Raw genomic sequence first — 12,641 nt, 5'->3', positions numbered from 1 at the left:
GTTTTAGATGCAAAACAAAAAAAAACTGTCAATACAATGTATTTACTTTCTCTCCCCCCCCCCCCCCTCCCTCCTTCCCTGCTGACAGATAATCACTCATTGTCTAATGCTCAGCAAAACTGTTTTTGTATTTACACATTTAGGTACATGCCCTAGACTATATGAAGGGGAGTACAGTGTATTAAGAGCTAGCTACATGATGCTAAAAATCCCCATCACACAGGATGGTTAGTCATACAGAGGCACGTGATAGGCAGTCTGCACTGGCAGACTCTGGATGCATTATGAGGATATCATCAACACAAGAGTGAATAAGGTAGCAGTGATACTGAGTCCCCATCTCGGAAGATGCTTAGTCATACAGGGCCATATGTTCAGTAGCCTGCACTAGCAAATTTTGGGTGCAATATGAGGATATCTTCAAGAACACGAGAGTGAATAAAGTCATTGCAAAGCTCCAGGTACCTCATGCCAACTGGTCTGAAAGGTTTAATAACTGGGCATTCGGTGATGTAGTGTGGGAGATCATGCCGCAGTTCCTGCTCACAGAGTTTGCACCTGGAGTGCTCAGGATTGGGAGACCCGTCACCTGTAGACACCTGCCACAGGTAACGGTAACCCAACCTGATCCTGGCAGCCACTATGTCACAATCTGGTGGACGTTTTGTGCTGCCTATAAACTAAGTTTCAAATGTGAACAATTCATAGTTTTTTTATATTGGTGCTTTCAGGTCGTTGGGAGTCAGTAAAACTTGCCATTAATATGGGACCAAACTCTACGGGAATCCAGATCATTGTTTCATCATCATGTGCTCTTAATATGCTTTCGAAATAAATGGGATTATTGCATATTTTTATGTTCTCTTGTTTACCTTACAGTGTCTGTTATATAAGGTGTGTCAGGAATATCCTTGGGATGTATTGGTATTAGATTAGTGGAGAGGTGTGTGGTGGGGGGCGTGAGTAGAGGGAGAGAGTAACCGAGGCACGCACTCTTCGTAATGACCCGACCATTGTTCGTCACAACCTTCCCATCTGTCATGCTGGTCTCAACCCCCGGTACACAAACCTCACATTGGGTAACTTGACAGTTCTTCTCTCTCTGTCTCTCTCTCTCTTCTCTGTCTCTCTCTCTTCTCTGTCTCTCTCTCTTCTCTGTCTCTCTCTCTCTTCTCTGTCTCTTTCTCTGTCTCTCTCTCTCTCTCGCGGATTTGTTCACAGCGATGACATGTGTTCGTGAGGACCTTGATTATGTGATCCAACTCTTTTGTTCCTCGACAGATAAAGCACGTACTGGTAAAAGTAATAGCTTTCATGTGTTCGGTGTGAGAACAAGGTGTCATAACTCTTCGTAATATGTCCAACTGCCAGGGCTGGACTGAGCCAGGGAGTACCTTAGTAACTTCCCAAACCTCTGGGCACCTTCCCGGTAAATTTTGGTCAACACAAAATTTTTCTTTGTTATCCGCATCATTTCTCAGAGATGAGATAAATAAATATATAGATAAATTTTAATTCGTATGTGTGTAGGTCTATATATATGTATTTTTATATATTACTTATATAAATGTCTGTAACATGTATTGAATTCTTATAGATAAGATGCTCTTTAACACATTGCAAAGCAATAGTCATGGTGAAGCGAGCAACTACAATAAGACAATACAATCCTTGAATGTGAAGCTCTCGTTAAACCCCCCCCCCCCCCCACCACCACCACCACCACCACACCCGGGGGACTCCCTGCCCCTCTCTCCTGTTCTTGAACCATTACTCTCGCCTCACCACACCACTAACACTTGTAGCATGTGTCCAGCCTCACCACACCACTACCATAAGTGTCTTCAGTATGACACTACAGCAATACTTGCAGCATGATAGGAACATGTTTATCCAGAATGCGCTCCATCTGGGTCCTGTAATACCCTAATATTACCCGCCCGACGCCCGTACTCACACTCTGATCCCTTGATTTCGATCCCCTGAGTTGAGCACGTTTTCTTTCGCCGAACACCTCTTCACCTAGCAGTATACATCTTACAGAGATCATATATCATTTCTTGGAAGTATATTCCTAAATTATAATGAAAGATATGTCCACGAACAGTTATTTGAGATGTATATTGAGCACGTGGTGTTTCCCTACAGGATGGCGCCGAGGGGCTGGCGTTCATGTTGGCCGCAGGCGCCACCACCAACGGCCAGAACAACGAGTTTACTCCCTACGGCTATGTCTCCAGACCTGGGTCTTCCCCCCTCAGGTAACTCTCACCACCACCAGTCTCTCCACCACCAGTCTCACCATCACCACTACTACTCTCTCCATCACCACCATCACAAGTGTCTATCATAGAATGAATCTAATTTATCTATATACAATTGCATATCTGTCTATCCAAAGTATGAGACCAGACGCTTGGGAGTTACCTAACCTCACCCAACTGTGCCGATGAGTTCAAATGGTTGGGAGAGAGAGAGAGAGAGAGAGAGAGAGAGAGAGAGAGAGAGAGAGAGAGAGAGAGAGAGAGAGAGAGAGAGAGAGAGAGAGAGAGAGACAGAGACAGAGACAGAGACAGACAGAGAGATAATTAGATTTATACAATCGAATCACTACCTTCTTTTCCTTGAAGGCAAAGGTACTCTTGATTATTCCAAGTGTTTGGTTAGCTATTTATACTCTTGCCCCAACCTACTGTGCAACTATCATTGAGTTGTGGATTTTGACTCCAAGGTCCTTTTCTTTATCACTCTGCTGTAATGTCATGTTATTAATTTGGTAGTTGTGGCGTGGGTTGTTATGCCCCCACATGCAGGGTCTTGTATTTGTCAATATTATAAAGCCAGTCTTCTGACCATTTGTGGAGTTCCAGCACAAATGCTGGAACTTTGTAAGGCTTCAACATCATTATCATTTCCCACTTGAACATAAATCTTTGTGTCATCTGCAGATTTGATGATGAGGTTTGTAGTATTCTCATCTTATGTCATTGATGTATATGACAAAAAGGGTTGGCCCTAAAATGGACCCCAGTGGTACCCCACTTAACCACATTTCTCCAATTATATTAATTCCTGTTTAGTACCACTCTTTGTTTTATTTTGCTATAACCATTGTTTTATCCATTCTAGTATTCTTTCATTTACTCCATATGCCTGTACTTTCTTTGCCAGTCTTTCATGTAGTACCTTGACCAGACCACACACTAGAAGGTGAAGGGACGACGACGTTTCGGTCCGTCCTGGACCATTCTCAAGTCGATTGTGACTTGAGAAAGACTTGTGACACAATCGACTTGAGAATGGTCCAGGACGGACCGAAACGTCGTCGTCCCTTCGCCTTCTAGTGTGTGGTCTGGTCAACATACTTTAGCCTTATCAATTAAAACTATTTCACCTCATTATATTTACAGAAACAAACCCGCATGGTATTTTGTAGTCAATTTATTTTGAAATGATCGTAACGATACCTTAATTAGATCACTCATTACTCATGTCATTTGATCATAAACTTGCGTCATTAAAACCCGCAACGCTGTGCGTATTAATGGCTTTGCAAGAATATAAGAACATCAATGTTATCTGTTCTCACAAACCAAATGTACCTTCGTGTATTTAAATGAACAAATAAACAAACCTACGTTATATGTAACTAGTTCACCACAAATACCAATTGCATGAACATTGGGAACCTGTACTGAACCAGTTATATGATTAATCTTGGTATTTATGAGGCTAAACTACAACTGTGATTAAACTGTTAGTACATGTGATAACAGATTCTTTATCTAGGTTATCACTGCTGTAACTTGTTCCACGGATGGGTATGGGGTACACTACTACTCACAGGATGGGTATGGGACACACTACCACTCACAGGATGGGTATGGGACACACTACCACTCACAGGATGGGTATGGGGTACACTACCACTCACAGGATGGGTATGGGGTACACTACCACTCACAGGATGGGTATGGGGTACACTACCACTCACAGGATTGGTGTGGGGCACACTACCACTCACAGGATGGGTATGGGGTCCACTATCACTCACAGGATGGGTATGGGACACACTACCACTCACAGGATGGGCATGGGACACACTACCACTCACAGGATGGGTATGGGACACACTACCACTCCAAGGTTGGGTATGGGGTCCACTACCACTCACAGGATAGGTACTAGCTGCATAATTAATCCAGTATACTAACTAAACCTCCCATATGCACTGTTCCTATAGTTACAGTTTGTGGGGTTCGAATGCATCCACAACTAGTTCGGAGGAGTCTCATCGCCGTCACTTTAGCCGAAGTCTGTGTCGAGTGGTGTTCGGGTGCGCTGTTCTCCTGGTGATCCTGGCAGTGTTGGGGATCGTGGGCATAGCAGTATACCTCGGAGGTAAGCCCTTACTACATAGCAGTATACATAGCAGTATACCTGGGAGGTAAACCCCTCATCCCGCCTCCTCACCACATACCTGCACATGTGAATTATTAATTAAAAACAGGAAGACAATTCGTTTATTGTTTTATTTTGTTCACGTTTTGATGTGATGTAGGAGCGGTTATGGACACGTAGCCTATGCGTTAATTCTTCCCGCGCAAGAATATATATGATTCTTGACGCTGTAAACAGAATTGTTGCAGTTGGCTTTGCTTGTTGCAAATTGCTCTCCTTGTTTACCTGTTTATTAAAATATAAGCCGGTTATAATTTCATTTACGTCATTTTTTGTTTTATCTGATTTGTAAAAATATTAATTGTTAAATTGTTATATTCTTTACATAGAAAATAAATGTTTTTTAAATAATGATAAGGTGTATGTTCAGTATTTGTATTATCAACTAATATATTTTGTTATGCGTTTGCAGTGCTGACAAATGAAGACGAGGGGTCAAGGTGTGAGTACTGAGTCCGACTTCCTGTTAACACACACACACGCACACACACACACACACACACGCACACACGCACACACACACGCACACACACACACACACATTGAGAGAGCAGTTAACACATACACACACATGTTTCGGTCCGTCCTGGTCCAGGACGGGCTGAAACATCGTCGTCCCTTCACCTTCTAGTGTGTGGTCTGGTCAACATACTTTAGCCACGTTATTGTGACTCATCGCCTGCAAATTGTTCGCGACTTTTGTTAGGCCAAAGCTAGAATATGCAGCGGTTGTGTGGTGCCCATATCTTAAGAAGCACATCAACAAACTGGAAAAGGTGCAAAGACACGCTACTAAGTGGCTCTCAGAACTGAAGGGCAAGAGCTACGAGGAGAGGTTAGAGGCATTAAATATGCCAAAACTAGAAGACAGAACAAAAAGAGGTGATATGATCACTACGTACAAAATAGTAACAGGAATTGATAAAATTGAAAGGGAAGATTTCCTGAGACCTGGAACTTCAAGAACAAGAGGTTATATATTTAAACTAACTAAACAAAGATGCCGAAGAAATATAAGAAAATTCACTTTCGCAAACAGAGTGGTAGACGGTTGGAACAAGTTAGATGAGAAGGTGGAGGCCAAAACCGTCAGTAGTTTCAAAGCGTTATATTACAAAGAGTGCTGGGAAGACGGGACACCACGAGTGTAGCTCTCATCCTGTAAATACACTTAGGTAATTATACACGGGGGGCCTCATGGCTGAGTGGACAGCGCTCCACTCAGCCTTTTCGTAGTCGAAAGAGTCCGGGTTCGTTCCCCGGCGGAGGCGGAAACAGATGGGCAGATTTTTTTTTACCCTGATTTCCCTGTTCACCTAGCAGTAAATATGTACCTGGGAGTTAGACAGCTGTTACGGGCTTCATCCTGGGGATGTGTGTGGGTGTTTTAGAGAGAAATATATGTAGTAGACATAATAGAGGAAAAATAAATTGGTTAGAAAGGCGGGGTCCAAGAATGAATAGCTCGATTCTGCAAATACAAATAGTAAATACACACACACACAGATATGATATGATACATATGATAGCATAGATATATGATAGCAACATATAAAATACTTAGGATGATTAACAGAGTGGAAATAGACGACATGTTCGCACGGAATACCAACAGAATAAGGGGACAGCAGTGGAAGCTGGCTAGTTAGTTTAGTTCATTTATTATGCACCCCATACCCATCCCGTGGGCGGTAGTGGAAAGGGTTACAGAGGCACATAATGGGCTCAGGGACTGGAAACTCGGATGTGTCACAGAGATGTTAAAAAGTTCTCTTTTAGCATGAGGGTAGAGGGACAATGGAACGAACTAAAGGAGCACATTGTGGAAGTAAACACTATTCATAATTTTAAAACTATGCATTATAAGGAAGTAGGACAGGAGTTATGCTTTTAAACAACCGGCGGCTAGAAAGGCTGGGTCCAAGAGCCAGTGCTCGATCCTGGAGGCACAAACAGGCGAGTACACACACGTGGATGGGTTACGTGCGTATATTAGGTTTATATCGAGTTCAATTCAATTTAATTTATTTCTTTATTCTTTATTATGCACCCCCATACGTGGGCGGTGGTGGAAAGGGTTACAACTGCACATAAGGGGTTCAGGAACTGAACCACATAGTTCGTTTAGCTAAGCATGTGACAACCTTTTGAAGCTATATATATATATATATATATATATATATATATATATATATATATATATATATATATATACATATATATATATATATATATATATATATATATATATATATATATATATATATATATATATCCATGTACACAAATACATCAAATACATGCTCATATCAGTAATTATTTTATAACACAAGTGATTCAACAAGGAGGCTCACAACAGTTTCTATACAAGGCACTTTACATCTATGGTGAGTCACGCAGTTACTAGTCTTGCTCCACACCCACCCAATCCAACTACTTGGGCTGGACGGTAGAGCGACGGTCTTGCTTTCTCAAACAAACTTTTCTCCAGGTCGGCGTTCAATCCCCGACCGTCCAAGTGGATGGGCACCAATCCTTTCCCCCGTCCCATCCCAAATTCTTATCCTGATCTCTTCCCAGTGCTATATAGTCATAATGGCTTAGCGGTTTCCCCTGATAGTTCCCTTCTACACCCATATTATAATAATCCCTACCCTATAAGAAGCTGTCCACCCAACTAGGTGGCAGCTTTACAGTCATGTGCTTGCAATACCTAGAGTAAGCAAATTTTGGATACTTTGCTAAGATTTATGGCAGTACATCATTATGAATGAAGTACTTACACATTTCTTAGGCTCCATTGATGGTGTTATCTCTGAATTCCGTGATTTTTTTCACATCCCATTATATAATGATGCAAAGTATGCAATTCAGTAGTTCTGCTGACAGTTTACATTTAGTCCCACTCATATACATGTCTAACCCACGTTTGAAACAATCAAGGGACCCCACCTCCACCACGCTACATGGTAATTGGTTCCACAAATCAACAACCCTGTTACCGAACCAGTATTTACTCAGGTCTTTTCTAAATCTAAACTTATCCAATTTATACCCATTGTTTCTTTTTCTGTCTTGTGTTGATACTTTTAGTATTCCCTTTGTTATGCCCATTCATGCACTTTTAAACCTCTATCATGTCACCCCTAGCTCTTCGCCTTTCTAGAGAATGTAATTTAAGCTTTGTCAATCTTTCTTCATATGACAGGTTTCTAATTTGAGGGCTTTACTTTATCATCCTACACTGGACACGTTCTAGTGAATTTATATCCATTCTAAAGTACTACGACCAAAACTGAACTGCATAATCTAAATGGGGCCTAACCAGAGCAAGATATAGCTGAAGAACAACACCAGGTGTCTTATTAGTAATGCTTTGATTAATAAATCCCAGTGTCCTATTAGCCTTATTACAAACATTTATGCATTGATTTTTTGGTTTTAAATTCTTACTACTCATAACTCCCAGATCCCTTTCGCAATCCGACTTCGCAATCTCAACAACTAGCTCAGGCTCGTATCTTGTAACTCTATCATCATTACCTAGCCTCAAAACCTTACATTTATCAGCATTACTCTGCATCTGCTGAAGTAGATGCTTTGGCAGATGCATGTAGAATTACTTCGCAATTTCCCCATGCACTTGGGCTCTGTCAATAAGCTATTCTACCTCTTCGCCCTTACTTCATTACACACAGAAATCACAATAGCATGATGCATCAAATGAACAAATCCATAAGGTCCGTGATGAGGGTTCGAACTTACGTCTGAGAGGATCCCAGACGCGCCTTAATCGACTGGGCCACGATATTGTAAAAGAATTGCATGTTTACATTCTTGTAAAGCCACTAGTACGCACAGCATTTCGGACAGTTCCTTAACCCTTAAACTGCTCAGCATAAGGGGCTGAGAAGTGAAAAATATTCAAATTATGTAAAAATTACTTTAAAATGTTAAACAAATCTCCAACTTATTGGCTTCAGCGTCATGAAACTTTCATAAAAATATTTTCAAAAATTGATTTTAGACGATTTTTTTTTTTTTAAAGAAGAACGTTTTGTTGAAAAAGTCCTTAATCTTAATTTTCCTTGAAACACGACCTGCAAAATCGTTTAACGACCAGGTACCTATTCACTGCTGGGTGAACAGAGGCATACAGATAAGGACTAGCACCTAGTCAATCCTCCCTGCCACAATACGAACCCAGCCCAAATCGCTCGCGAAGCATGTGGAGAGTGTCTTACCACTGCATCACAGAGACTAAGAAGGGCTCATAAATATGTTGTGGTGGAAGTGATATATGATACAGTACATTCATATTGTAATCATCAAAATACAATGCTTTATGTATGCTTATTATTTTAGCACCAAAATCCAATTGATAGGAAGCTCATATAAAGATTTTGTCTTGGCAGTCGAAGTGCGGTACCGAGGAGAGCTGGTGGTGATGCGAGGGGACTCATGGATCCCAGACCTGGCAGTACTAGAGTCACCAGCCTTCAAGGCTAAGGCCACCAAGTACCAGAAGATGGTAAGTCTCACACACACAACAGCCTCACAGGAGGATCCCTTCCTACATCATACTAGCACATTAAGTTACAATAATGCTACAGAATTAAATATACCCAAGCATAAGCAGATTATTCAGTAAATACAGGCTACAGACAACATACTGCATATGAATGTTCCCATACCTTGTAAATGCTACAAATGAAAATTTATATATAAAGTTAATCATACTTTATCATTGAACATGACTGCTTTGATAGTCGACACCTATTTTATAAATCTGACCATAAAGTCATTAAAGTACCAGTGATTGTGTAAGTAATTATTACGTCAATTCAGGCAGCTTAGAAGTAATATAAATATAACTATAATATAACATAAATATTAGATGTAATATAAATATTAGTATGTAATATTATATTAGTAATATTAGTAATGTTATAAATATTAGTAACTTCTAAGCTGCATCACTTATGAACCCATCCCTGCCCTTGTGTGGCAGTGCACAATAGAAAGTTGTTTTCACATATTCATACATTAAAGCATTGATTGTAACCATGATATATTGTACATGCGCTTCAGCCTACAGTTTAGACCCTCTGTCCTGCGTGACAATGAATACCAGCATTATCCTCACTTTAATAAGGCTTAATTGAAATCCTCCAATTAGACAAAATTGTAATTAATTTTGTCAATAAAGATGTTAATAATAATAAGTCAATTCAGGCAAAAGAAGGCACCAAACCAGAAAGAGTATGTTGCCAGTGATTATCTATGACTAAACTGATAATTTATGAGAAGTTTACTTCTTACTTTACTTAACTTTACAAAATAATTTGATAGTAGCAACAACAATGTATATTAATAGTAACAATTTATTTAGACAAAGTACATACACAGGTGTATGATTCCTAGATAAGACAAGTACAATGCCTAGAGCCACTAATACGCGGAGCATTTCAGGCATAATGTGGAAAAAATGATGAAAATATAGAAGCTCAATGGGCTAACATAAAACTGAATGATATCAGAAACATTAATGAATTGAAGTAGAGCTGCAGCGTTAAGGCGTCCATGGTCATAGGCTTGCTGATTATATCTGTTTGTTCATAATTTTGTGTTTGTGTATTCATTTGTACCAGTATGTTCATCACCATTTTACAAGTATAATAAACATCTTGTTTTTCAGCTTTTGACTGTATATGAGAAAAGCTTCTTGAAGGGGTCTCTGCGAAAGGTGAAGGTGGTGCAATTCCTTAAGAATCCAGCCAACAGCAGGGGCCTCACCATACACTTCAGGCTCACACTCGATCGACGAAAGATGCCCAGGTAAGAGAAATGCTTTATGGTAAACAGTTGGACTTCAAAATTTAACAGAGTTTTGGCATTCACGGCTTCAGCAGGTAGACGGTTCCACGGGTTTATAACCCTGTGGGTGAAAAAGCATCTCCTGTTCTCAGTCCTACATTGTGGCTTGTTGAACTTGAAATCATTGCTACTTGTTTGTGTATACAGCTCACCTTTTGAAGAAATTGTCCAGATCAACATTCTCCAAATATTAAGTATTTTAAAAGGCGAATCAATGAGATCCACCCTGTCATGCCTGGTTTGCAGTGTTGTTAGCCCTGTGGCCCTCAACCATTTCTGATATGAGAGTTGACTTAGCTCTGGAATGATTTTTATTGCCCAATTCATCATCATGTGTCAGTGTCCCTTTAGTAACATTTACATCTATGTAAATATTAATAAAATGTTAAGCTTGCTCATAAACTTGTGCAAGCAGAGCTTAAATTAATTTGCTTGCCATCACATAGAGTTTGATGCAGCAGTTTCAAACTCCACAAGCTGCAATGTAGGAGAGAAAATAGATTCTTTATCACCCATAGGGTTATTATTAATAAGCCCATAGTCTACCGCCAAAGCTGTAAATGCTAAACCATTACCTCATTAGTTCAAAATCCAGTTGGAAAAAATCCTCAGGAATAAAGAGGGAACCTTTGACAAATTGCTGGCCTCCTATGCTCATCGAGGCCACTGGTGGCCTCAGGTAAATTCAGGTGAAAAAGTGTTTAAGCATTTATATTTCTCTCCCCACAGCCATGTGGACAACACAGAGTTGGCTGTACAGGATGTACTGCTGCAGGAGCTCATGAGTTTAGAACCTGTAGCCTTCCATAATGTTGCTGTCAATATTGATTCTTTTCATCTGGCTCGTAAGTTCTTCCTAACACAGTGTGGTCAAACCTCTTAACACTTGAACATTGTAACTCTTTCTTGTAAGAATTTGCAAATATGGACTTTTATTTGGCAAAAGTGAAGGATACTTGGTTAAAATCAAACAAAATATTTTCATTGGTATTACTGTAGTTTGCTTATATTGTACATAGGTACATGTAGAAAGTAAGTTATATTTTGTGTTAATTGCAATATTTATGAAACAAAATTTTTATTTGTTTCTTAAACTGTTGCACTGGGCACAGGAGAAGCAGAAGCTGGCAGTGTGGAGACTATGACTGCAGCCTCTGCATCCGAGGCCCGAGATGAAGATGTGCAGGTCATCAAAGTGGAGGGGACGCAGGAAGCCCCTGGGGGAGCTATCATGATTCGTAAGCCCTCAGGTTCACCCACCCTGAAGCAAGATAAGGAAGAGCTGCCACAACAGGTTAGGATTTATGCTGATGGCATATTTTGGTGTATCCCAAATAGACATCTGTCATGATGTCACAGTTCTCTAGTAAAGTAGTAGTATATAACGAGGGCAACCACTGCACACATTTCTGGGATTGCAAGAGGAAGGGGGCACTTTCCTGATGTCCTTTACATCACATTTGTTGCTTGCAGTGATGGGATTCAGCACTAGTGTTTGTACCTAATATAACATAATTGGTTGTGCCCTGCCCTAGCCTGAGAAGGTCTTATAAGCGAACCTAAAATCCCCCCCTCTCTCTTTCTTGCCACCAGTTACTTGCACCTGTGCTTCATGCAAATTCTTGGCAGCTACAATTCACAGTCAATCTCTATTAAGCTTCCTAGTTTTGTATTTGTACCAGTGGTTACTTTTGTATTTAAGGAACATTTTTATGTTTTGTATTTAAGAAATGTTGATGGTGTATTTTTTTATTTGTTCCTCTGTGTATTTGTTACCTTTATTAAATAGTATGATATACAGTACAATACAATGACATGAGTATTGTATGAGCCAAGCATTTGGGCAAATTGTAAAATTGTAAGACAAGCGAGTAAGTTTTAAAATTAATATACTTATGGCCATTGTATATATTGTATATATTTTACTTGAAAGGTGAATGTACATCATTTTGATTATAACAATCATTATATATTGAGCCATAAATTATACAATTATTGTTAGACTGAATATATATATATATATATATATATATATATATATATATATATATATATATATATATATATATATATATATATATATATATATATATATATATATATATATATATATATATATATATATATATATATATATATATATATATATATATATACATATATATATATTTAATTATGCAAAGCATAATTAAATAATGTGAAGCATATATATTTAGGAGAATGATTGTCTAGTTAGTAAATGTTTCTAAATCTTCTAAATGTATTTATAGCTGTCCTATAATTAGAAAAATGTGCTTATGTTT

General features: G+C 39.3%; 1 protein-coding gene across 2 annotated transcripts in view; it reads left to right on the top strand.

Annotated features, from left to right (window-relative positions):
* LOC123766281 (uncharacterized) overlaps positions 1-12,641 on the top strand; it is a 126,387-nt gene that overhangs the window by 89,966 nt on the left and 23,780 nt on the right. For both annotated transcript variants that reach the window (XM_069321254.1, XM_069321255.1), the window contains exons 4-10: positions 2,149-2,261; positions 4,244-4,401; positions 4,874-4,903; positions 8,877-8,992; positions 10,160-10,299; positions 11,068-11,183; positions 11,451-11,632. In XM_069321254.1, coding sequence (XP_069177355.1) covers positions 2,149-2,261; positions 4,244-4,401; positions 4,874-4,903; positions 8,877-8,992; positions 10,160-10,299; positions 11,068-11,183; positions 11,451-11,632 — 855 coding nt within the window. The remainder of the gene's footprint in view (positions 1-2,148; positions 2,262-4,243; positions 4,402-4,873; positions 4,904-8,876; positions 8,993-10,159; positions 10,300-11,067; positions 11,184-11,450; positions 11,633-12,641) is intronic.

Source organism: Procambarus clarkii, chromosome 9, assembly GCF_040958095.1.
Source record: "Procambarus clarkii isolate CNS0578487 chromosome 9, FALCON_Pclarkii_2.0, whole genome shotgun sequence".
Taxonomy (NCBI): Eukaryota; Metazoa; Arthropoda; class Malacostraca; order Decapoda; family Cambaridae; genus Procambarus; species Procambarus clarkii.
This window is presented reverse-complemented; position numbering and strand designations above follow the sequence as displayed.